Here is a 27,294-nt window from a genome sequence, read left to right as displayed (position 1 = left end):
GGTTCATTGCAACAGTGATGCTCCGCGTGGACTCCTGCACCATGGACACCAAGCGAAGCACAGCCTCATGTATCACTCCCAGATGCGCCCGCACACCCAGCAACATTTCCTGCAGCTGCTGTGTCGCGGACGATCCAGAGGCACATCATCAGGCACCGACTGAGCATGTGCCTGGTCCCCTGCAGTTCTCCAACTGCTGGCGCCACCAGCACTCTCTGTCTCTGCCAGCTCCTCCAGCGATTGTGATGTACCCTCTCCACTGTGCCCCGGGACACTAGCCGATGTTGCAATGCCCACCGAGGTGCTAGTATCTGCACTGGTGCCTGCCTCGCAGAAATGGTGTGACGCAGGTGACACTTGAGGGCCCTCAGGTGTGAGAGGGGGCATCTGGAATTCCTCCTGGCGGCCATGCTCTGATGATGCTGAAATTAACAACAAGGACAGTGGATCAGTTAGCGTGCACACAGTGACACACCTCATCCCTTTCCCCCTGGCTCATTATGCGCTCAACTTTCCAGAATCTACGGACACGAATATTGATGGGGTGGCAAATAGTGAGGAGGATACCCTTACATTACAAGTGGATATAGATGGGCTGGTCAGATGGCCTAAGGAATGCCAAATGGAATGTTATGTAGATAAGTCTGAGGTGATGCACTTGGGCAGGAGAAACAAGGCACGGGAATACACAAGGAATGGTAGGGCTGTGGAAAGTAAGGAGGATCGGAGGGACCTTGCTGGGCATGTCGACAGGCCCGTTAAGGTAGTGGGACAGGTACATAAGGTGTTTAAGAAGGTAAGTGCCATACTTGCCTTTATTAGCCGAGGAATAGAATATAGGAACAGGGAGGTCATGTTCCAAGTGCAGAAAACGCTGCCTCGGCCACAGCTATAGTTCTGCGTGCAGTTGTGAAATGCACTTCACGGGAGGGATGTGATTGGAGTGCAGAGGTCATTGACCAGGATGCTGGCTGGGCTGGAGAGTTTGCCTTATGAGGAGACATAGCATAGACTGGGGTTATTTCCCCTGGAGCAGAGGCGATTGGGGGGTGACATTATTGAGGTTTATAACATTATGAGGGGCATAGATAGGGTCAACAGAAAGGAACTTTTCCCCTTGGCAGAGGGATGAGTAACCAGGTGACATAGATTTAAGGTAAGGGGCATGAGGTTGACAGGAGATGTTATGAACAACTTTCGCACACAGAGTGTGTTGGGAATGTGGAACGCACTGCCTGAAAGGGTGGTGGAAGCAGAAACCCTCCTAACATGTAATAAGTATTTGGATATGCAGTTGCAATGCCGTGGCATACAAGGCCATAGGGATAGTGCTGGGAAATGGGATAAGGCAACTTAGGTATGTGTTTGACGCGCACATCTTCGAAGGGCTGAGGGACCTTTGCCTATGATCCACACCTCTGACTCTATCACTCTGTGACCAAGCAATGTTGCAACAATAACAAATCAAACAATCATCAATGTTATGGATGTTGGGAGGACACAGCGGATCTCACTGTTGGCCTCAAATATCTGGCCATTCCACCCCAGCCTCACCGACACCAGTTGACCTAAGTGCATGGCGCCTCTCAAGCTCCAGGGCCTCCTGTTCGAAGCGGCTTAATATCATGAGCTTGGCCTGGCCGCCTCCAGTCCTCAAACGCTCAGACCAATTATGAGCATTCTTCTCCTGAAAAACAGAGAAGACCATTCATTGTGGCAATTTGCACATGGGCTCTGCACACGCACGCCGCACCCCAACCACAGTGGCCCATATCAGGCCTCTAATGCCTCCTCTCCCCGCTACTGCTGATCAGTCACACAAAGATAGTACGCCTGCTCCCAACCCCCCCTCCCCCAAAGCGGCCGCCCTGGACACATTCTACGTCCATCACTTTAGGAAACACATGGTCTTAGCTCCCATAGCAAGGAGGCGCAACTACATGCAGCGTCAAGGGCAGTAGATGGCTCTTGGCCACAAGACCTTGAGGCTCCCCTTCCATAACCTCATCACCATGAATAGGGCATGTGTTGGAGTTCTATCTGCTTGCCCACCCAGCATACGAGAAGTAACATTCATGCCACACAAATGCCAGGCAATGACCATCTCCACTAAGAGAGAATCTAACCATCACCCCTTGACATTCAATGAGATTACTATTGTTAAATCCACCACTATCAACATCCCTGTGGTTAGCATTGACCAGAAACTGAACTAAGTACTGTGGCTACAAGAGCAGGCCAGAAGCTCGGAATTCTGTGGCGAGTAACTCACCTCCTGACTCCCTAAAGTCTGCCCGCCAACGCACAAGTCAGGAGTGTGATGGAATACTCTCCACTTGCCTGGATGAGTTCAGCTCCAACACACAAGAAGCTTGACACCATCCAGGACAAAGCAGCCCGCTTAATTGACACCCCATCCACAAACATTCACTCCCTTCGCCACCGACACAGAGTTGCAGTAATGTGTACCAGCTACAAGATGCACTGCAGGAACTCACCAAGGCTCCTTAGAAAGCGCCTTCCAAACCCATGACCACTACTATCTGGAAGGACAAGGGCAGCAGGCACATAGGAACGCCACCAGCTGGAAGTTCCCCTCCAAGTCACTCACCATCCTGACTTGGAAATATATCACCGTTCCTTCACTGTCACTGGGTCAAAATCCTGGAACTCCCTCCCTAACAGCACTGTGGGTGTATCTACACCACATGGATTGCCGCGGTTCAAAAAAGCAGCTCACCACCACTTTCTCACAGGCAATTAGGGATGGAAAATAAACGCTGGCCTAGCCAGCGATGCCCACAGCTCATGAATGAATAAAAAATAGGTAGGCCAGACCAGGTAATGATGGCAGATTTCCTTTCCTGAAGTACAGCTTCCAATTTCAGAATAATTAATTTAATTTATTAATCTAATTTAAATTCAACCAGCTGCCTTGGTGGGATTTGAACACATGTCCCAGGGCGTTAGCTTGGGTCTCTGCACTACTAGTCCAGTGATGTTACCACTTTCTCCACTGTCTCCCTGATTCTGCCTTACTCCATTATCTATATCCATCTGTGTGCTTTGAACAGAGTTATTTGAACAGCGATCAGGCGTGGAAACCGTGTCCAGATTTTTCCTCTCCTCCTCTTCCTCCTCCCAAGTCCGTGATCCCAAAGGTTATTTTTATCACCTGACTCAGATCTGCTAATTCTGAGCATTTCACGTATTCAACTTGATACCTTTCTGATCTATGTAGTTGAGTAGTACTGTGGTAGAAGTGTCTGTTTACATGATCTCTTTGTTTTTAGATTCCAGAAGTATTGTCAGGGCTCATCCAGGGCTGTGAGTCCCCATACACTACTACGATCCACCATTCAGATCACTCAAACTTAACAAAACATGTGAGAACTGAACCGTCCAGCCAGTGTGGCCGATTTAATTGCTACAAAGGAAGGGGATCTGTTATTAAACTTGGTAGAACACGGTAAGAGATGCAGATGTTTTTAATATACCAACATTATAAGTCTTGTTGATATTACCCAATGAAAAGTTTTTTTTTTAACAAATTAAAGTAAGACACGATGTATAATGGTTCTCGTAATTTTGCCTTGTGAATGAAAACCAGGCCTCTACCGCTATGTTTATGATTTGCTGCGTTTAATTTTCTTTCAATACAACCAGCTCCTGGCAAATCCACCACAATTTCCTTTCCTTCTTCAGAAGGCATTAAGATGAAATTGGTCTTCAGATAAAGCATGAAATGGACAATAGCAAATCAGCAGACAGTTTTACACTAAGCCCGGTTTCTGTTGCATTGACTTCAGTACCTTGAAATGGCCTTACTTGCAAAATCCACCTCTTCCGAGGCCAGGACCCCAAGAAAATTGTATTTCCTCCTGCACACTATTTTCTTGTGCTGTTGTAGTTTTTAGAACTCATTAAAAAAAAACACTTCCTTGAAGAGTTCTTGACCACTGGGAAAGCTTCAGAGGAGTCTGGAACATTTGGACACATACTCTAAGTGCAAAATGTTTTGACACTGTAGTAATTATGTTTTTATTTAATGTGTTATGTACCTTTAAGAATAATACTTGTAAGGAAGATCACATGATCTGTAGTAACCAATAGAAGAGTAGCATGGGCTACCTCTAGCAATCAGTGTAGAGATAGAGTTGAAGTTGAAAGCACACATGTAATTGCTGCCGAGTATTGTAAATAAACTTAATGTTTCCAACCAAGAAGTGTCCGCAGATCAACTCTATTAATAGTAGCAATTCGGCCACCCTTACAACAAACTGGCAATGAGGATAAAACAGGATTGAACAGAAGAAATCAAGTTGGAAAGATATCGGCACTGTACCTCGCCTACTGATTGTAAGTAGCGAGCTCCATTAGAATCAAAGAAGTAACCCCCTCTCAAAATACCGCAATTTGGGAGAATTGACCCATTTGAACCAGCCACAAATGATTGGTTTCACTACATAGAATGCCTCATGTTCTTTTTTCAGGCGAATGAGATTACGGGGGAAGAGAAGAGGCGAGCGATCCTCTTGAATACTTGTGGGAGCAAAACCGACAGTCTGATTTGAAGTTTGACAGCACCCAGTGCCCCAGATTTGAAAAATTTCAATGAATTGGTGGACCTGGTGAAAGGTCATTTTCAACCCAAGTCCTTAGTCATGATGCAGAGGTTCAGGTTTAATTTGCAAAGTAGAGCCCCGGGTGAGACAATTGCATGCTACGTGGCAAATTTGAAGCAGCTAATGGAACATTGTGAGTTTGGTACGAGTCTAAACGACATGCTCAGAGATCGTTTAGTGTATGGTGTGAAAGAAGACGCTATTCAGACAAGATTATTGTCCAACGTGAATCTGGATTTCAAGAAGGCGCAAGAGATAGCACTGGCCAGGAAAGCGCAGTAAGAGATTCAAAAGCAATACAGAGTGCGCAACATGGCGCCATCCTCCACATCGGGCAGGAAACCCCAGCCGAGAAGGACGCGAAAATGAAAGACTCCGCCGGGAAGTGGGAAACAGCCCCTGATAGCCGAAGAATAAAGAAAAATACTTTGCAGCGTAAATAAAGAATAATTTTAATAGAGATGGAAACAAGCAGTCTTTTACCGATTGGCAGTTTAAAAAGATCAAATATTATTGTCATAGAAATTGACATATAATGAGACAGTGTAAGGAAAGCTTCAAGTAGGCTTGTAAACAAAAGAAGAAACCCAATGAAATCTACAATGTAGAAGAGCCTGAAACAACAAATTCAGACATTTACTTGTTGTTTAATCTGAAAGTTGGAAAGACGGAATCAATATTTGTCACAGTGAAAGTAAGTGGCAAACCTGAATGGAAGTGGACACGGGAGCTTCCACTACACTAATTGGGGAACATACCCTCAGATGCTTGAATAATGGTGAACATTAATTAAATTTAGAAGAAACAAGCTAAAAACATATATGGGTAAAGACATTCAAGTAAAAGGTATAGCAGAGTAACTGTCCATTATGGAAGCCAATCGGCAAAGCCACTCTTGATGGTGGTATCAGGTGAAGGGCCAAGCCTCCTGGGGTGAAATTGGTTCAAGGAGATTAAGTTAGAATGGGCTGAAATTTTCTAGTTGAGAGCAATTGGGCTACCAGAGCTACTTTGAAAGTATGCCACTGTCTTCAGGGACAAATTGGGGAAAATCCAGAGGCTCGAGGCCAAGATTCATGTAGATTCGGAAGCAACCCCTTGCTTCATGAAGGCGAGACTGGTGCCATATGCCCTGCAAGAAATAGTCGACATTGAACTAAACAGACTAAAGAAACTGGGTGTAAGACAACCTGTGCAGTTCTCAGAATGGGCAGCACCTATTGTCCCCGTCCTTAAAACCAACCAAAGCATCCGAATTTGTGGAGACTACAAACTGATAGTTAATAAAGTAGCTAAGCTAGACAAGCGCCCCATTCCAAAAATTGAAGACCTGTACGCCAAGCTGGCAGGAGGGACAATGGACACAAAGTTTGACATGAGTCATTCTTATCAACAACTAGAGTTTGATAATGCCTCCTGGGAATTTGTCACAATTAATACCCACAAAGGGTTGTACCAATATACACGATTGCCTTTTGGTGTCTCCTGGACTTGCACCATCTATCAGAGAACAATGGAAAGCTTACTGCAGGGACTGCCCCAGGTTGTAGTCTATTCAGACGATTTATTGGTGACAGGATTCACTGAAAAATAGCATTTGGCAAACTTAGAAGAAGTCTTAAAACATTTCTTGCAAGCTGGAGTGCATCAAAAAAAAGAGAAGTGCATGTTCCAAGCGAGGGAGATAATCTATTTGGGTCACTGGGTAGATTCACAGGGCCTCCACCCAGTTGAGGAGAAAATGAGAGCCAGAAGAGAGGCACCTGCGCCAAAGAATGCCTCAGAGCTCAAATCATTTCTAGGAATGATAACTATTATGGGCAGTTCTTACCCAATTTGTCTGCAATGTTGCCCCCCTTGCATTCTCTGCTCAAAAAGAACCAACATTGGTCTTGAGAGGTGTCCCAGAAAGAAGCTTTCATAAAAGTGAAACAATTGTTGCACTCGTCCAATCTATTAATGCATTATGACCAGACGAAAGAATTGGTGCTGACATGTGATGCATCTCCCTACGGAGTGGGAGCAATGTTCTCTCATCGGATAGATGCCTGCACAGAACGGCCAATAGGTTACGTATCAAGAACGCTCACCACAGTGGAAAAGAGTTACTCACAGATAGAAAAAAAAGGCCTGTCCATCATCTTTGGTGTCAAGAAATTTCACCAGTATGTACAAGGCTGCCATTTTACAATTGTTTCAGATCACAAACCATTGCTAGGATTGTTTATTGAGGACAAGGCTATACCAGCCATAGCCTCAGCAAGAACAGAACGACGGGCTTTAATTCTGACAGCATACAAATGCACTTTTATACATAGGCCTGGCAATCAAATTGCAAACAGTAACACCCTTAGTTGATTGCCTTTACAAGAAAATGATGAGCATGTCCCAGTTCCACAGGAACTTGTCTTACTGTTAAATTTCTTAGATTACTCGCCGGTATGCGCTCGAATGATCAGAGGCTGGACAAGTTGAGACCCAGCCCTATCTCAAGTACGAGAACAAGTGCTGCATGGTTGGTTACAGGAGCCTGTATTTGATGAAGTGAAACCATAATTCAACAGAAGGCATGAAATAACCAGCCAGGATGGTATCTTATTGTGGGGAGCATGAGTGATAGTTTCTCCAAAGGGAAGGGACCCACTTTTAATTGAGCTACACAGTGCCCATCCAGGAATTTCCCAAATGAAGTCCATAACACGCAGCTTTCTATGGCGGCCTGGGATGGATGGCGAAATAGAGTTTAGTAAAGCACTGTGTCCAATGTTAGCAACTGCAAAAGCAGCCAGTGACAGCTCTGTTACACCCTTGGGAGTGGCCAGGTAGACCCTGGGTGTGGTTACACAATGACTACAATGAAAATAGCAAATGCCAGAAAAACTCAGCAGGTCTAACAGTATCTGTGGAGGGAAAGACAGAGTTAACGTTTCGAGTCCGTATGACGCTTCTTCAAAGCTAAGAGAAGTAAAAATGTGATGAAATTTATACATTTAAGAGGGGTGGAGGAGGTGAAGCTGGATAGGAGGCTAGCGACAGGTGGAGGCAAAGAAGAGATTGACAAAGGTGTCATGAACAAAAGGACAAAGAGGTGTTAATGGTAGTGTTATTTCTCCCTTGTTGAAACTATGCTGCAGTTCTGCCGAAGGGCCATGAAGGCTCGAAACGTTAACTGATTTCTTCTCCGCCGATGCTGCCAGACTTGCTGAGTTTTTCCAGGTAATTCTGTTTTTGTTAATGGTAGTTTTGCTGGCTGAAAGAGGTGCTGATGGTGACATTAAGGTCAGAAAGCAGAATGTGGTAATAACAGGACAAGGGTAAGCACTCTGGAAAGAACAACATGAACAAGTGACAGATGGCTCTAGTGGGCCATTAAAAAATAAAATGAATATTGAAAAAAGGGGATAAAAAAGGGTGAGATTTTTTCAATATTAATTTTTATTGTTTAATTTTCATTTTTTATACACATTTTTATTTTTATTTATTTTCATTTTTATTCGTTGTTTTATCCCTACCTTTTATGCTATTTTCGATCTTTTTTCCCTTCACCCCACCCCCACAAGGGCAATCTGTCACTTGTTCATGTTGTTCTTTCCAGGGTGCTTACCCTTGTCCTGCTATTACCACATTCGGCTTTCTGACCTTAGTGCCACCATCAGCACCTCCTTTAGCCAATACCACTACCATTAACACCCCTTTGTCCTTTTGTCCATGATATCTCTGGCAATCTCTCCTTTACCTCCACCTATCGCTGGCCTTCTACCCAGCTTCACTGCTCCACCCCACTTAAACAGTATAAATTTCATCACACTTTTACTTCTCTTTAGCTCTAAAGAAGAGTGATATGGACTCGAAACGTTAACTTTGTCTTTCCCTCCAAAGATGCTGTTAGACCTGCTGAGTTTTCCCAGCATTTTCTGTTTTTGTTTCAGTATCTGCAGTATTTGGCTTTTTTCTTACAGAGTGACTACATTGGACCTTTCCTGGGAACAATGTTTCTGCTCAATGTCAATGCCCATTCAAAATGGTTGGACGTATATGAGGTGAAGTCACCAACGTTGGCCACTACAATTGAGAAACTACGTCAGAGTTTTGCCATTATAGACTACCAGAAGTAGTCGTTTCTGATAACAGCACGGCATTTACAAGTTTATCAGCCTCAATGGTATCACGCATGTAGAAACTGCACCATACCACCCTTCCTCAAACGGATTGGCTGAAAGGGTGGTTCAAACATTCAAAGCAGACATGAAAAAGCTAACTGGTGATTCCTTGGCAACCAAGCTAGTACGCTTTCTTTTTCATTACAGTACTACCCCTCACCCAACAACAGGTGTCACACCTGCGGAGTTATTGTTGAAACAGCGTCTCAGGATGAGATTGAGCTTAATAATGCCGAATTTAGAGGGGAAGGTGGAAAGGAGTCAGGGAAGCCAGAAAACTAGTCATGAGAGGAAATTTACCAAGGGAGAGCTGGTATACATGAAAAGCTTTGGAGAAGGACCAAAGTGGTTACCAGGTGAAATAAGTACTGTGGGTGACTGGACCTCTACCTTACCACATGGAGGTTGAAGGCCAGATCATTCATAAACATGTGGACCATTTAAGGAATAGAGAGCCAAATTACCAAGATTTGGTTCTGCCAGTGATCATGGCGGGGTTTGTGTTTCCTGTTGAGGATACTCAACCCAGGACAGACATGTCTGATGTTCCTGTAAGAGTTGAGGATACAGAACTGCAAGTGCCCACCGAAACACCTGATGTTCAGTCAACTCCGGAAAAGGAGGTTCCTAACAAATAATCTGAAGTTGTGGAGCTGCAACATTCCACATGTACCAGGAAACCACCTGAAAGACTGAACTTGTAAATTCCTTACCCAGTGTAAATATTATGTTGTCTTGAAAAATATGTAATTGTAATTACAATAGGTATAACCAAGTTAAACGGGGAGGAATGTAGTAATTATTGTTTTATTTTGTGTGTAATGTGCCTTTAAGAATAATACTTGTAAGGAAGATCACATGATCCGTAGTAACCAATAGGAGAGTAGCACAAAATACCTTGAGCAGTCAGTGTAGAGATAGAATTGGAGTTGAAAGCACTCATGTAGTTGCTGCTGAGTATATTGTAAATAAACTTAATGTTTCCACCCAAGAAGTGTCTACAGATCAGCTCTATCATTAATAGTAGCAACTCAGCCACCCTTACAACAGATGCCTTCAAATGTCACTATTAGATGCTGTATTGTGATTTAGACGTGTTTTTCGTGCAGTGATTCATCATCGGGTTCTGTCATGTAATGCTAAGTTAACCATTACATTGACCAGCATAATGTAGAAGATGACATCCATTAACATATTTAGAAGTATAGACAAATGTGTTGGTAAACTTTCCTTGTTATGTTTGCCACTCGAATTTAAATGTGCAGACAGCTCTGATTAAGAAAATCATCCCCTGCTTTGAGAGGTTAAAAAACACCTGAGGCAATCTTCTTTGAAATTGGGGGCAGAACTGTCTTTTCAATTTCAAGCTCTTGCAGTTACAATAATATTTTGATATCTGTGGCCATTTTGAGTGCTTGGCTGAGTTCCAAAAACTGTTAGCGTACTCAGTTCTGATGACATTCAGGAGATTTTAAGGGGGATGACTGACAGTTTTGCAAGGCTGTAACAACATACTGAATCTTTGATGTGGTTTTGGAGTACATGGTGAGGGGTTAGGTTTAGGGGCCCTTGAATAATGTTGAGAGTTGGAAAACTATGTCAGAGAACAGAAGTGGACCTTCTAACCAGCCCACCTCTGCACCACGTTGCGAATCATAAACTGTGAACCCGAGCATTATGATAAAATAATCATCACCGGTAAAGTCATGCATGGCTTAGGTGTCCAGATGGGAATCTGCAAAAGCGCGCAAGTTATGTTTTCCCAAATCTGGACATAAATCCATGCCTTAAACTTCAGCTTGCCTGAGGTTTTAGAATTCCAATTCTCTTGCAGGCAAGAGTTTCTTTACTACTGGTTGATTTATTTTATTTCAATCTGCATAAAAGATCTCCTTCCATTTTGCAGAGTCTATGCAGCATTTCCATATACTTGGTTAAAAGATCGTGCCCTGGTTTTGTTTCATGTTATTTTTCAAAATATAAATAGGATTGTGCACAGTATGGATCCTGGGATAGTATATGTGATGGGCTCAAAGATTGAACATTTTGTTTGCTTTGGTTAACTTTATCAAGAACAACATTGTTGATTGCTGGCAAACCATCTGGCCTCTGGGTACTGGTAGCTGTGAATTGGAATCCAAGGAGAAATCCCTTGTCATATCGCTTCTTACCCTTTGGATTCTGCAATTTCCTTTGTTCTTCTTTAAAGCCAGACACTAAATTGTCAGCAGGGCTTTTACATTTTAAAGCAGATTCTGAATCACTCTCTTCAAGGTTCTAACCCCTGATCACCATTTTCTTCCATGTTTACATGATTTTTAATGTCTAAGTCTTGGAGAAAAGTTTCATTCAGCCAAACACCTGAATTTTCCTCTGTAACAATTGAATTCACCTTACCCTGCTAAAATTCAGGATCACTTTTAACATGAAGCTCTTCACTATGATTTAACCTTTCAATTTTCTTTTCCAGGAGTGGTAGGTTTAGTACTGCCTTCTTTGTGCAAGCAGTTAATTTTTCTGTAGAGTAAAATCCTCTTTACCTGCTTTAGCTGCTTTAAAAACTTTAATGTTATGTCAATATTCAGCTAAGAAAGCTTGATACTCCTTTTTATTTAGTTCACAAATTTTCTCAATTTGTTTTTACTTTTCATCCTCCCATTGCATTTGGCCTTGTCTAGTTCCATTTTAGCAAGAGCGTTTTGGAGTTTTGATTTTCATTCAAGTACATGTATCCTTCCTTGCAGCTCTATAACATCAGTACTGGACTCAGCTTTTCCACACTTTTTCAAACCATTTTTTCCCCCTGTTTCATCATTAGCTTTGAGTACTCTTGCCATCTGCTTTTCCTTATCATGTTCATACTTTTTCTGCATTCTTAACTCAGAATGCATTAACTCGTCTTCAACTGCCATTAAGTTTCCCTTTTCAGCTTGATGCTCCAATGTCCTTTTGGGATTAGCAAGCTGAGTGTCTGACTCTTTGCATGCATCCTTAGTCAAAATATGAATTCCAGTAGCAGGTTTACAGGAAGTAATCGCTTCTTTTAAGTCAGCATTTCCTGTACAATTTCAGTTTCAACAGCCTCAGTGGACATCCCGGAACCACTGCAGATGGCAAAAGCTTGTCCCCAGCCAAGTCATTTTTTAGTCAAAACTCTACATCGTCAACAGGTAAATTGTGAACAACACGAACAATTGTGAAGACTGATGACTAAGGTACATTTTAAATTAACTCCATACAAAGGTATGGGTAAATAGCTTCCACCAAACCTCGAACTAATACCTTAACATTCATCGAACAATATGGGGGGGGAATGTCATGTCATTGGTCAATATCAGTGTTGCCTCCGTATCCCTAAGTATAACAATTGAATAGCCTACCTCACCAGACAAAAGAGGCCTCACCCTCAATCAGAAAACTCCTACACTTTCTTGCATCTGGATTCCCTCTGTCAGTAAACATAGGGGAATCTCCCAGCTTGTCATGAGTTTTATCCATTAGGATTGTCTTTTCAGCAGGAGCACTGTGCAACCATAGAAAATCGATAGGCTTGTTTTTTTTAAACTCCCAGCACTCAGACTTCTCGTGCCCTTGATAAAAGTAGCATGTCGGTTCCCTTAAACTAAACTTGTCCTCCGAACCTTCTACTAACCTGAGAAGGGCCTGGGTCTTTACCTTTTCCACTTTCTTACCAGGGCCTCACCTCTTCTCATCATTGACCTTTCTCTCAGTGCTGTTAATCTGGAATTTTACAAAGTGGGGCCTGTTACTAATCATCCTGTGTGTTAACTCATAATTGTCTGCCATTACCGAGGCTTCCCTAATCTTATGAACTTTGTGGTCTTTGAGGTGAAATCTTAACCCCAAAGGGACACTATTTTTGAATTCCTCCACCAACATCAATCCCCCTAAGGTTATCAAAGTTTCTGGTCCACATCCATCGACCTACACCGCCATCAAATGCCATTGCCTTTTCCCTGGCAAATTCTACATAGGTCTGGCCTGTTCTCTTTGTCAATTTTCTAAATTTCTGCCTGTAGAACACTAGCACCAACTCATAAGCATTGGGTACAGGAGTCTTTACTTTGTCATAATCATGAATGCTCTGTTGAAAGATATGAGTACACCACTAAAGCTTCTCTATCCAACTATTTTGTAGGAGTATAGACCACAGTTATTTTAGCCATTTCAGATTCTTGGCAATTTTCCCGAGTGACACGAATTTGGGTACTAAGCGTGAATTCATCACCAAATTATAATTATGAGGAGCTCTCTCTGAGCCAGCCTTGCTTTTCCTCGTCAAGTCAAGTTTGCATAATTGGAACTCATGCTCAATTTCAAGTTTCTTTGTGTCTCTCTCTCTCTCTCTCTCTCCTTATCTCTTCTCTTTCTATTTCTTTTTTAAATTAATTCCTGGGATGTGGGCATCACTGTCTAGGCCAGCATTTATTGCCCATCCCTAATTGCCCTTGAGAAGGTGGTGCTGGGATGCTGCCTTGAACCGCAGCAGTCCATGTGTTGTAGGTTATGTTAGGGAGGGAGTTCCAGGATTTTGACCCAGCTACAGTGAAGGAGCGGTGGTATATTTTCAAGTCAGGGTGGTGAGTGGCTTGGAGGGGAACTTGCAGGTGATGGTGTTCCCATGTGTCTGCTGCTCTTGTCCTTCTAGATGGTAGTGGTCATGGCTTTGGAAGGTTCTGTCTAAGGACCCTTTGTGAGTTACTGCAGTGCATCTTGTAGATGGTGCACACTGCTACTAATGTACAACAATGGTGGAGGGAGTGTATGTTTGTGGATGGGGTGCCAATCAAGTGGGCTGCTTTGTCCTGGATGGTGTCAAACTTCTTGAGTGTTGTTGGAACTGAACTCATCCAGGCATGTGGAGAAAATTCCATCACACTCCTGACCTGTGCCTTGGCTGAGTCAGAGAGAGAGTGTGTGGACGGAAGTTTGAATGCACGTGACGATCCAGGAGAGCTCGAGACCTGGAGGTGGATCCTTGTGGAAGGCGCCTGAGAGAAAGCGTCGTTTGGGTGAAGATTCCTAAGCAAGTTCTTAGAAAGTGGAGATTCGAAACCCCATGTAAAAGGAGGAGTTCAGTGAACTAGTTGGCTCACGGTGTGACAAGGAGTTGAGGAGAGACCCATAGCATCTGTTTGGGGTGGCATCTGTCACTTGGCTTCAGAATGTGGTGTGTCTGACCACAGGTTGCCTATTGTTTTACATGGACTGTGTACTCACTGTGAACATTAGAGTATAAGATAGCTTTTGTAACTTGTGTTATCCTTATGAATCTGTATATATCTGTAAAGGTATAGATGTGGGTGAAGGAGTATTGTAATATAGTTCATCTTTTCTTGTTTAATAAATGTTTTATTCTTTTGTTAAAAGCTCATCAGTTAACTCCTGAGATGCTGTTCAGTAGCCACTCTCCACATATCTATACAAAAAGAAAAGTTAGGACCTATCAAGCTGGGTTCTACCCTGGGATTTGGCTTATCGAGTAGTAACATCAGCTGAGGTCATAACAATATCCTGCAACAGCCCCCAGTTTTGTTACAATCCCTGTGGGGATCCGTAAACCAAAATAACCAAATTTACAAAACAATGCCCAAATGAAGAGATTATCAATAATATTTCACTTTTTGTAACTTTTACTTTACATTTAATTTATGTTGATTCATGTTGAAGTAACAGCAAATCACAGTCAGTAAACTATAGATTACACATGGGGCAGGATATTGAGTTCGGCGAGCGGGGGGGTGCGACCCGCTCGTGGACGTGTAAAATTACGCGGGATGATGTCAGGTGGAACTCCCGGCGTCACCCCACGTCATTTCAATTTTCAGGTCGGCGGGGGCGCAGCTGAATCAGCTGTGCGCCCACTGACCTGTCAACAGCCAATTGAGGCCATTTAAAAACTAATTGAAGTACTTAAAGGACCTGCCCGTCCAACCTTAAGGTGGGTGGGCAGGCTGGGAGCCCTGGCGGGCTTCAGAAAAAGCATGAAACCTCATCCACAGGCGGGATGAGGTTTCATTAAGGTTTTTAAAAATGTAATAGAAGTTTAATTAAAAGTGATGGACATGTCCCAACTCTTGTGACAGTGTCTCATGAGGGGACATGTCAGGGAAATTTTATTTTTCTATATTTCACATTTTTGAATTTGGCGCCGATCTCCTTGAGGCAGCACTTAGCCTCAGGGAGATGAGTGCGCTCTTTCGCGCATATGTGCAAAAGAGCGCTCTCTCGGCTTAGGGAATCCCCCCCTCGCCTGCACAGGGAGCGCATAGTGCTTCCTGGCGGACGTCACGATGGGCGGGCCTTAACTGACCCGCCCACGTAAAATGGCGGCGTGCACTCAATTGAGGGCGCCAATCGGAGGCGCACCTGCACACACCCGCTGCTGAACTCCACCCCCCCCCCCTCCCCTTCTCGGGGGGGAGAAATTGTTCGCATGGAATAGCAAATAGAATTGAGATTATCTCACTGATTTAATAGGCACCTTAGTTTGCCTGTAGGGACCCAGTTATAGTTACACAGTTCATCCAAGCAGAATTCCAGTCCCTTTATTTCAAGGGCTTAGACAATTCTCCACAGAAAGGAGCTCCCGATCAATCAGGACTGGTCCCATGAGTGGACCCATGCAAACTTCCGTGTATGGTGCACTTCTTTCTGTTACCTTCTCAACTCCTCTCCAGCTCTTCTGCTTCTCTTTCTATCTGTGTCTGTGTTCTGATCGCCTTCTGCCTCCAGCTTTCTTGTCTTGCAGCTCTTTTTTGTGAATGGCCACACAGCTTCTGTATCTTAACTTCCTCCCTATTGATACGACTTCCAGGTCAAGGGTTGCTTGTTCACATGGACCAGCATTTCTTATTCTCCAAGGAGCTTAAAATTGATTCCTTTACAATTCATACAAACTCTTAAAATTCCTTTCCAAACATTTTTGATACAATTACAGGTTCCCCAGGCATTTTAAAGAAATTTTCCTTATTGTTGCTGCTTCCAGGTTAGAGGTTGTCACAGATAGTCATAGTTATGCATCCGAACATTCTACTTACTTTCACTGTAAAATTTTGAACTGGTCATGAACCTTCAGAGACCCACTCAAGGTAACATCTCAGTCTTTCTTCCACTCAATAGAATTTTTTTTTATTCATTCACATGATGAGGGCTTCCCTGGCTGGGCCAGCATTTATTGCCCATCCCTAGTTGCCCTTGAGAAGGTGGTGGTGAGCTGCCTTCTTGAACCGCTGCAGTCCATGTGGTGTAGGTACACCCACAGTGCTGTTAGGAAGGGAGTTCCAGGATTTTGACCCAGCGACAGTGAAGGAATGGCGATATATTTCCAAGTCAGGATGGTGAGTGGCTTGAAGGGGAGCTTCCAGGTGGTGGTGTTCCCATCTGTCTGCTGTCCTTCTAGGTGGTAATGGTCTTGGGTTTGGAAGGTGCTGTCTGAGGAGCCTTGGTGAATTCCTGCAGTGCATCTTGTAAATGGTACACACTGCTGCTACTTGCATCGATGGTGGAGAGAGTGAATGTTTGTGGATGTGCTTCCAACCAAGTGGGCTGCTTTGTCCTGGATGGTGTCAAGTTTCGGCAGTGTTGGGAGCTGCACTCATCCAGGAAAGTGGGGAGTATTCCATTACACTCCTGACTTGTGCCCTGTAGATGGTGGACAGGCTTTGGGGAGTTAGGAGGTGAGTTACTCGTCGCACAACTTCTAGCCTCTGACCTGCTCTTGTAGCCACAAGTTCAGTTCGGTTTCTGGTCAATGATAACCACCAGGATGTTGATAGTGAAGGACTCAGTGATGGTAATGCCATTGAACATGAAGGGGCGATGGTTGGATTCTCTCTTGTTGGAGATGGTCATTGCCTGACACTTGTGTGGCATGAATGTTACTTGTCACTTGTCAGCCCAGGCCTGGATATTATCCAGGTCTTGCTGCATTTGGACATGGACTGCTTTCAGTCTCTGAGGAGTCGCGAATGGTGCTGAACATTGTGCAATCATCTGTGAACATCCCCACTTCTGACCTTGTGATGGAAGGAAGATCATTGATGAAGCACCTGAAGATGGTTGGGCCTAGCTACCACCCTGAGGAAATCCTGAGTGATGTCCTGAGCTGAGATGACTGATCTCCAACTATCTTCCTTTGTGCTAGGTATGACTCCAACCAGCCGCGAGTTTTCCCCCTGATTCCCATTGACTCCAGTTTTGCTAGGGCTCCTTGATGCCACACTTGGTCAAATGCGGCCTTGATGTCAAGGGCAGTCATTCTCACCTCATCTCAGGAGTTCAGCTCTTTTGTCCATGTTTGAACCAAGGCTGTAATGAGGTCAGGAGCTGAGTGGCCCTGGCAGAACCCAAACTGGGTATCAGTGGGCAGCTTATTGCTAAGCAAGTGCCACTTGATAGCACTATTGATGACCCCTTCCATTACTTTACTGATGACAGAGAGCAGACTGATGGGGCGGTAATTGGCCGGGTTGTTGAGAACCCTGCCTTAGTCCTACCCATGTGTGTAACATCATGTTTAGCTAATTAAATGTCGTCTGCCAGATGTGGGCCCATTTCCCCATCGCACCTCAATTCAATTGTAACCTTTTTTGCTTATCCAGAGCTCTAATATGAGTTGTGTAGATTCCTGTCCTCACTTGATCTCCACACAGAAGCATTTTCCTATAGGACCTATTTCTCATCTGAGATTGGTTTGATTAGCACATTCAAATATTCGATCACTAAATCTAATTTTTATTTAAAATATTATAAAATGAATAAGACATGCGTAACCATAGAGATATTCACAATGACTAGGAGGAGATTCCAAACCAGTCACACAGTGAAAGGATTTTTGACATTAAAGTTTGGCTTTGATGCTTTTAACATTGACAATAGCATCAAACCAATTCAACTGACATTGCATTTGAGATTTCCTTTTGAACTCATCTGCTTAGAAATAACTTTGATGTGAAGTCGGAGGACTTGTGTTTATTGTTAACATCTGAAGTAGGAGATGAGGGTGTTGCCTTTTACCTGTTATCTGAGATGGAGAGTCAGAGTTTCACTCTTCAGCCCAGATTCCACTAGAGAAGATGTCGCATTTTCTGCCAGTATGTAACTTGGAAGGCAGAGATTTCCTGACAATAACGAATTATATGCTGTCACCCTTCATGTCACATTTCAACATGGTGAGGTTCAAACATGTGCATGTTATTGTTGACTGTCAACATCTGAACTGGAGATAGAGATATTGTCACTTTTTACTATCAGTGCTTGACATGAAGAAATTAATTTGTCATTCTTTACTGCCATGTTTGATATGAAGCCTTAGGCTATATTACTGTTTACTATTCATGTCCTGGGGCATTGTGGCGATAAATACACGTGATCTAGAGTGGACAGAACATGGATATCAGAGATTTAGAATAAACATGAATTGCTTTATCTCTGGCATACCATTTGAGAATTGTGAAAGATAATCCAATCTTTGCCATAGAATGGATGCTCTACTTAATAAAATATTTTCCTGGAAAATGTAATCCTTCCCTTGGCAGATTACTGCCAAAGGAAAGATTACTTGGTTCTTAGTATCTTTTGATTAATTTCTGCAGTGTTCCCTTACTATATTGTGAGCATATGTATAAGGGTCGAGAGGAAAAGTGGAACAATCGGCAAAGCTGAAGGAAATGTAGCCTATAGTGAGGGCTATTTTTTTCTGGGTGTACGAAAAACTGAGATTAAACTGAAGATGATCTATTATTGAGTGGAGTTACTACGCTAAAAGATATTAATGTTTAATATTAACATTTCTAAAATGTTACAAAAGTAGGATTATTGTTAATCACCATGACATAGCTGTTGCCTGGATAATGCAATTGAAATTTAATGCAACAATTCATTTTTTTATATGAAGGACAATTTTAACTGTAGCAATTTTATTAAAATCTAGGAATGTGTCATTTTTTTCTAATAGTACAGAATGAAGTGACGTTTATTCCACTATTCACATTAACTCCCTCCCTCAAAATTTTAGGCATGAGACTTATACAACACTACTAACACTGAAAGAAACTGAGTGGATCGATCAGAACACGAGAGCAGTGATGGTAGAGTTCACCCTCTACAATCCTCCCACCAACCTTTTCACCACAGTATCTCTGCTGGCAGAGTTTCCACCATTAGGAGGTGTCCTTCCATCAGCTCAAATAGAATCGGTCAGCATTTACCAGAAAAACTCTGTTATGGACTATTTCATCATGGCTTTTGAGGTGAGAATTTCAGCTCATGGGTTTAAAAATATTGGTCACTGTTCTATGGATTACACATGAATAAATTTTTTTGAGATGACAAACTCCAGTCAAACAAAATGTAAATGAAATACATGTGAACAAGCAACAAATGTTCTTTTTCAGTTTTGTTGTGTTAAATCTACTTTTTGAAGTTCTTTTCACTTTTCGCACAAACCAACTTTAAAGCTTCTTTTTACTCATTGAGTGCCCAACCTACCGACCTGAGTTCGATTTCAAGAAATGAAATAAGCTCTCCATCCAGTATGGAAATTTCATAAACCTATTAATTGTACAACATAAACAAAACCGTTTAAAAATATTGAAGAAAGAATTTCATGTGATTTGAAATGTTTGTACATTTAATAAGTATGCGCTAACATTTTACATTCATACCACTATCTTTGTGCTTTGCAGCTTTTGTTCCTGACCCTTATTCTACTTCACCTGTACTCCCAGCTGTGCAGGATGACTCAGAGAGGCATACTGAGTTACTGGCAGGAGCCGTGGAACTGGTTGGAGGTCAGAAATCTATCGTAGTAAATTGGTTTGCTTCAACTAAATTAAGGCTGTTTTTTTCCCTTTGTGTGTGAGCAGGTAGGGAATATGGGCAATAAATTGAAAGGAGCACAGAAATTAATTGTCTGGGGTTGGGGAGCGAAATAGGAAGAGGAGCTGTGACTTTCATCATGGTTACATCTCATGCATGTAATGCTATGATGCCATTTCACAATTCAAGATTTTGCTTTATGTTTGCAAAGAACTGACAAGAATAACTTGTTGAGCACTTAGGGCTGGATTTTTGTCCTCGATATGTATAATTCCCAGCTTGGCCCGTACGCCTCAGGAGAAAATACTAGCAAGGATGGGATTTTCATTGTGGGGTTGGGGGGGTGCGGTGGTGGGGGTGGTGACGTGGGGTGTGCAGGTGTGCGTTGAGGTTGGGTCAGCCAACCTGGGAAAAAGTTCAGAGGCAGCCACAGGGGCTGCTGGATGTGGAGGTGGACTCATTATGTATTCTTGGCTGAGAGCCCAGAAATCCATTAGACTGTTGAAACACCTGAACCCTAGAGAAAACATTGCTTGATTGACAGCTCTGGCTCTCTGATCTATGCTGTCAATTTCACAATGTTTATTTACAGAAGGTAAAGAGGTTTCAAGTGCTTGTTGCTTCTGCTATTGATACTTAAAAAAACTGGATGATTGACATATTTGTCAGTCTGGGATGTAGTTTGACATGGGAGACATGAGGGGCTATAGGAGTTATTTTGGGGGTCATACCTTGGCATGAGGGGCCATAGGGAATGAGTGGGGGGGAATACCTTGGCATGGAGGGTATGAGGGGCCATAGTGGTTGTTTGGGCAGCATACCTTGGCGTGAGGAGCCATGGGGGTAAGTGGGGGCATACCTTGGCATGGGGGAGTGTGGAATTAGGAGGATCTTTTGAACTTGCCTTTCAAAAGGTTGCCTCATGCAGACTGTAGTTTAGGACACCTCTGCGATGCACCACAACTCTTTGAAAAGCTGGCCCAACTCCATGCAAATTGCGAAGAACTAGGATGTGTCTATCCCCGCAATGGAGCAGGTCGGGGGTGCAAGGTGTGGGCTCGTAACCTGAACCAGCCTGTACTCGTAAAACACACTCTTAAGTTGGAAAACCCAGGAATGGGGAGGGGAATCCCAGAACCGGGACCCGCCTACCATTTTTAAAGGGCCCCTGAGCCATCCCGATTCAGTGAAAATCCAGCTCTTAACGCCTGTTTGATTAGCAGTTTATTATCAGCGTAAATGTGCATGGAAAGCTAACAATTCAGATCTTCACATTGAAAATCAGTGCCAGATTCCAGTTTTCTCGTTATCCTTTTTTGTATTTGTCACTCTTGGGAATTAAAACTCTGCCACTCCCTCTGGACTGAAATTCCTTAGCTCATGATAAGTTTGTGAAATCAGAAATTTCTATCCATAATGTGTAGTTGAGATTTGATCCCCTAGAGTAGCAGTTTCAGATAGGGGTGAAGGGAGAATTATGGATAAGAACAGTGCCAGTATGAATTATGTAAGAACGAGAGTACCAATGTGAACTGGGAAGGGGCACACAGAATGCGTCCTTGTTATTGTAACAATCAAATAAACAATCTTAAGAAATTTTTCAGATGTAGCAAGAGAATGCATCACTACATAATAGTCAGCAATTTCTCCACAGAAAATGAGGACATTTGCATTAGATGCATGCCAGACAATGACCATCTCCAACAAGAGAGAATATAACCATCTGCCCTTGACATTCAATGGATCACTGAACCCCTCACTATCAACATCCTGGGGTTACCATTGACCAGAAACTAAACTGTACCAGCCATATCAATAGTATGGCTACAAGAACAGGTCAGAGACTGGGAATTCTCTGGCGAGTAACTCACATCCTGAACCCCCAAAGCCTGTCCACCATCTACAATCACAAGCCAAGGTGATGAAATATTCTGCACTTGCCTGGATGAGTGCAGCTCCAACAACACTCAAGAAGCCCAACACCTTCGATTTTAAAGCGGACTGCATGATTGGCACCCTTTCCACCTTAAACATTCACTCCCTCCATCACTGATGCACAGTGGCAGCAGTGTGTACCGTCTACAAGATGCACTGCAGCAACTCACCAAGGTTCGTTCGACAGCCGTTTCCAAACCCAAGACCTCTATCACCTGGAAGGACATGGATGGCAGATACATGGGAACACCACCACTTGTTAGATCCTCTCCAAACCTCGCACCATCCTGACTTGATATTATATCTCAGTTCCTTCAATGCTGCTGGATTAAAATCCTGGAACTCCCTAACAGCACTGTGGGTGTACCTGCATCAGATGGACTGCAGCAGTTCAAGAAGGCAGCTCACCATCACCTTTTCAAGAGCAAGAGCAAGGGCTGAGCAAAAAATTGCTGGCCTTGCCAGTGATGCCAACCTCCCTTGAAAGAATAAAAAAAATCTGAACTTTGTCACAATCATTAGCTGTGGTTCAAGGGTAACATCCCCCTCTCTGTGTTAGAAGGGTGTAAGTTCAAGTCCCACACCAGTCCACATCATTCCATGTGAGTACAAAATCTGGGCTGTTACTGCAGTGCAGCACAAATAGAGTGTTGCACTGACTTTCAGATGAAGTGCTGTCTTTCAGATGAAGCTTTAAATTGTAACCCCATCTGTGACTATCAAGTGGATGGAAAAGACCCCATGACACTATTTTGAAGAAGAGCAGGGAAGTTCTTCCAGGTTTCCTAGCCAAAATTTATCCCTCAAATAAATCACTTAAAACAAAACAAATTATCTGTTATTTGTGAGACCTTGCTGTGCACAAATTGGTTCCCAAATTTCCTACGACCTGCAACATTGACGACACTTCAAAAAGTACTCAATTGGCTATAAATCTCCTTTGGACGTCCTGGGGTTGTGAACGGCACTATGCCAATTCAGCTTTTTTTTATACCAATTGTGGAATAATTGAAATAACTGCAGCTTAAGCTTTAACATACCCTAAGTTTCAGTGAGTCGTCAGTGTAAATACATGGCCTGCACTGACATTCAATGCTATTTCTGAGTTCTTAGCTTTGTGAAGCAGTTTGTCAGATTTCTTGTTAGTTTTATTGGTTGGATTATATTGATCCAGCTATTGGATTTAAATGTAATCCATAAGTATTTCATGAAAAATATACTTTTGCGTGTGGGGTATACAGTTTACAGTGTGTGTTTCCTGTTCTTCTCTAGATTGGACTTGTCGTGATCAGTCTCTTTTATTATGTATATTACGTGTTTTACTTCGTATTGGCTGTGGATGTTATTGACCATCTTCACAGTGGATATTTCAAAACCTTTGTAGATATGAGCTTTATCTCTGCATGGATACAGGTGAGGAGCAGGAAATGGCAAGAGGGGATATGCTGAGGTAAAGGAAACTGCTATCCTATCTGGAACATTGTTCAATGAAAGTGCCCCAGCATGACTCCTTCTGCAAAAGGAAAATTTAAATTAATGGTCAGAAAACCATGCACAACTGCAACTGATTTTTTAAAAATGTGCACTGCTTAAAATATGCATTGTTGTCTGTTGGAAATGAGATGCAAGACTGAAGTGAAAATAGAAAATGTTCACTCAGCAGGCCAGACATCATCTGTGGAGAGAGAAACGGAGTTAAAGGTCAATGAGCTTTCTTCAGAACGGAAAGAGGTTAAAGCTGTAACAGTTTTTAAGCAACTACAGAGGCAGGGAAATAACAAGGGAATGTTTATGGCCTGGAGGAAAGGCACCCTATCGTAGACCTTCACTTTGGATTCCCAAACCCCCCTCCCCCCCACTCAAACCCCAGCTTTTCTCCTTTCTCTGTTCCAGACCTGATGAATATTCATCGACCTGAAATGTTAAATGTTTCTGCCTGACTGACTGACTGCATTTACAAAATTTTCTGCTTTTATTTCAGACTTCCAGCAGCACAATACTTTACTTTTGCAAGATTGAAGTATTTGATTTCCAAGTTCACATCATATGTAGGAACTTTACTGAAAATGTGGTGTAAATATGAAATGTACATATTATATGAAAGATTGCAGCATGGTGATGAAGTCCAGCAAAAGAATGTTTTAAAGAAATACAGAAGCCACATTATTAGATCATAGTATTATCTTTCAGAAAGTAGGAAAACCAAAACAATGAATAACTAATTTGAGTCTCAACCAAATCAGTTGTTCTGGATGAAATCAGTTATTTCTTAGCCAGGAACCATACAGTTTGGTGTGAGATGTAGGACATGACACTGCCTCAGGGCCTGTAAGAGAAGGAAAAAAAGAGAAACAGGGAAAACAGAATGGTGTAGTGGGTTAGCACACTTTTGGGACCAAGGTTTCAATCCATCCAAAATAGACATCTCTGCCAGCTGTACAAATCCCATATGAAATGCATTTGAGCATACTCAACACTACCCTTGTGACCACAGAATATAATTGGCACTAGATGGCTCACGTGAGAAATGGAATGTTTAAGACAAATTGAGCAGAATAAAGGGAGCTTTCTATCTAATTTAAATGCTATACCTTACCTGGAAATGAATGATAATGGACACCAGTATGAACATTTCTTGCTTTGATGAGTACCATATGGCCAGAAGAAAAAAAATAATTTGTTTTGCATTTTACCTTAAATGGGATTGCTGAAAATTCAGGTTACGTTGACCCATGACTTATTGAATATGCTGATCTGACTTGACATGATTATATAAACCAGTGAATATTGTGGAGCTGATGCTTAGTATACACAGGATTCTTGCTGTTATCGACATTTCTTTGACAATTTTTTGACATTAAATGTGCTAACCAGGGCTCTCAGATGGATCACACGTTAAGAAAGTGAGTACCTGAACTACACCGACCAATAAGATGCAGTGTTTATTCCCTAGACTATGCTGAATTCACTGATCTCCGCCAGGGTGTCAGTAAGATCGTCATAATAGCTCTCAGTATCCCTGGACAGGAAATATAATCAGGGTTCCTGCTCCTGAATGTTAGCCAGTGTCCCCTGCTTGAATTCTGCATGTTGGCTGAGGACAGCTCAGGATCAATTGTAATGAACCTCCCCCACCCCTCCCCACCAAAAACACATACATACACGCACACACACACACAAACACCGGCTCCATCTCCATGAATAACATTCATTAGATCAGTGTTATATATATTTCAGCTTGTGTGTCACAAATATACAGGATTTTTAAAACTAACATCATGTTTATTTCACTCAGATGAAACGTTTCCTTCATGGATTGACTATGTTCTTGCTGCTAATAAAAAGCATTCGTTTGCTACGTGTTAACAAGTTGATGGCACCTTGTGTTACAATGCTGCGACTGTCCTATTCCAGTCTGATGTTACCGGTGGCAAGTACTGTTCATTTTTTTTTTTGCAAAAAGTTGATTCAAGTTACATCGAGCTGTTACGTAAATACTCTAAAATTGACTAGGCTAGTACTAGACAGTGGCTGTGTAGTAAGTCCCCCCTTGTCGTTGACTCAGTCAATGTTGTTTTGCTTTAACGTTAGTCTTATTTGGGACTATATAGCTCTATAACATATATAACTATAACATTCACAATAACATCGTTTGCCACAGACTTTCTGTTCTATGGCCTGTACATCCGACGTGCGCACATAGCATTTTCTGCCATTTTTCCCTGCACAGTTCGGGTCAGTGCATCACTGTAAGGGACCTTGTCCTGTTGCTCCTCTCTCCCCCATTCTTAACATCCAATTTTCCAGTGTCCGCTGCCACCACTGGGGACTTCTTCATCAGCTTCTCTTCCCCTCCCCAGAAGGAAAAACAGTTTGGACCAGTGCTCTTATTTCCCAGTTTTACTGGTGTTCCATTTTAAGGTATACAAGACCAGTTCAGACCAGTATCCTTCCCAGTTTTAACTGTTTTTTCCTTCTGGGTCGCTCTGGTTTCCACTCAGCAAGCACTGAAATCCTGGGACTTCTTCAGCTGCTCCTGCACTGACCAATCTCTGTCACTAGATGGAGCCCAGTCACTCTGAAACCAGGCATCTGGAGGGTGCAATTATTTTTTATGTTTATTTACATTTAGACTGTTATTTTTATATTTTAAAAATTTATTTTATTTTAAATATTATTTCTCATGAATAGAGGAATTTAAGAATGTACAGTCTTTCAACTTATATTATTTTGCTCTTTTTATCTGATGTGAATGATCCTGCAGAACCGAGCTTCAGCTTTTATAATGGTTGCAGTGGGAAAATCTGATTTGCTTAATGTTATTTCACTTAAAGTTGCATTTTACAGGACTGCAACCACAGGAAAAGCAAGGAATAACTGTAATTTGCAAGGTGGAAATTTGTTACTCTGTGGTTAACTTGTACCTGGCATTGTGGTGACACAGAAACATTGTACATTAAGATCCTCTTTTAGTTATTCCAGTGGTTCTAAAATTTCTTCAGGTCAAGTCCCAGCAACAAATTCTCATTCTTCTTTTATCTGACTAGCTAAAAATCTGAACAGAAAACTTTGGGGTAGAAATTCACCTTGGCGGTGGTGCAAAACTGCTGGCATTGGTTGGCAGATATTATACACATTACCTGATATTCAGTTCTATTATAGTCAGTCAAATTAAATATTAGGCATTGTGCCTAACGGCAGCGGATCGGATACCGCTTGAGATGAATTTTCTACCCTTTGTGTGATTTTTATTTTAAAAACTTGCCCCTTCATTCCAGTGATAATACTCAATTGTCCCATATTACTGATATGCAAATGGTGCCAACACTTCCCAGAATTTTGAAACAGATTATTAGATCCCCCATAACTCCATAAGTGTTCCTATTCCAATGAGAAGTCCTTTAGTGAGCATTTATTTGTAACAATAGCGACTCATCGCTTGTATCATTTTGATAAGTCTTTCTGTTCCTTCTTCAGTGGCTCTATTACCCTTTCTTTAATAAGATATTGAGAACATCATGTAATATTCCAATTGCATTCTAAACAACTTCAACAAAAACATCACATTGCTTCTCAGCATTTGTATTCATTACTGTTGTTTACAAAATTCTGAATCATCATCTGTCTTCCCAATTATAAAGATCCATGCAGCTGTTTCTCAAAGCTATTAAGAGTCTCAGGATATACTTGCTTTTTCTAAAATTTTTCACAGCTCTCTGCCTTGAACTGCCTTTTGTCACCTATCCATTCAATTTTTTCATCTGGCCAAGTCCTGCAATTTTATGCATTGCTTTTCATGGTTTGTTATGTCCATTAACTCATGTTACCAGCAAACTTTGATTTCATTTCTCATGCCTATGTCCAAACCATTATGGAAAATAACCAAGATGAGAGCACAGATCACTGGGGCACACACCTACCCACGTATTGCTGGTCCAAAATATATTATTTGCCTCTATTCTATTTTCTGTGCTCTAGCCATTTGCCTAACAATGCAGCTACATTCTCTTTAATGCCATATGTATTTCTTTTACTATCTTTTATGTGACCCATTATCAAACATTTGCTGCTACTGCATATTAATTTCTGCTACTGCATAATGCATATATTATAGGGGAGGCAATGGCGTAGTGGTATTGTCGCTGGACTAGTAATCCAGGGACCCAGGGTAATGCTCTGGAAACCTGGGTTCGAATCCCACCACGGCAGATAAAAAAATCTGGAATTAAAAG

The 27,294-nt window shown here is 42.3% G+C and overlaps 1 protein-coding gene across 1 annotated transcript in view; it reads left to right on the top strand.

The window, feature by feature from the left end:
- pkd1l1 (polycystin 1 like 1, transient receptor potential channel interacting) overlaps positions 1 to 27,294 on the top strand; it is a 249,457-nt gene that overhangs the window by 184,967 nt on the left and 37,196 nt on the right. The window contains exons 44-48 of the mRNA XM_078534059.1: positions 3,294 to 3,469; positions 18,825 to 19,059; positions 19,495 to 19,599; positions 22,835 to 22,975; positions 24,858 to 24,992. Coding sequence (XP_078390185.1) covers positions 3,294 to 3,469; positions 18,825 to 19,059; positions 19,495 to 19,599; positions 22,835 to 22,975; positions 24,858 to 24,992 — 792 coding nt within the window. The remainder of the gene's footprint in view (positions 1 to 3,293; positions 3,470 to 18,824; positions 19,060 to 19,494; positions 19,600 to 22,834; positions 22,976 to 24,857; positions 24,993 to 27,294) is intronic.

The sequence above is a fragment of the Cetorhinus maximus genome, chromosome 3 (genome assembly GCF_964194155.1).
Source record: "Cetorhinus maximus chromosome 3, sCetMax3.hap1.1, whole genome shotgun sequence".
NCBI classification, from domain to species: Eukaryota; Metazoa; Chordata; class Chondrichthyes; order Lamniformes; family Cetorhinidae; genus Cetorhinus; species Cetorhinus maximus.
Note: the sequence above shows the minus strand (reverse complement) of the source record. Positions and strands in the feature narration are given on the sequence as shown.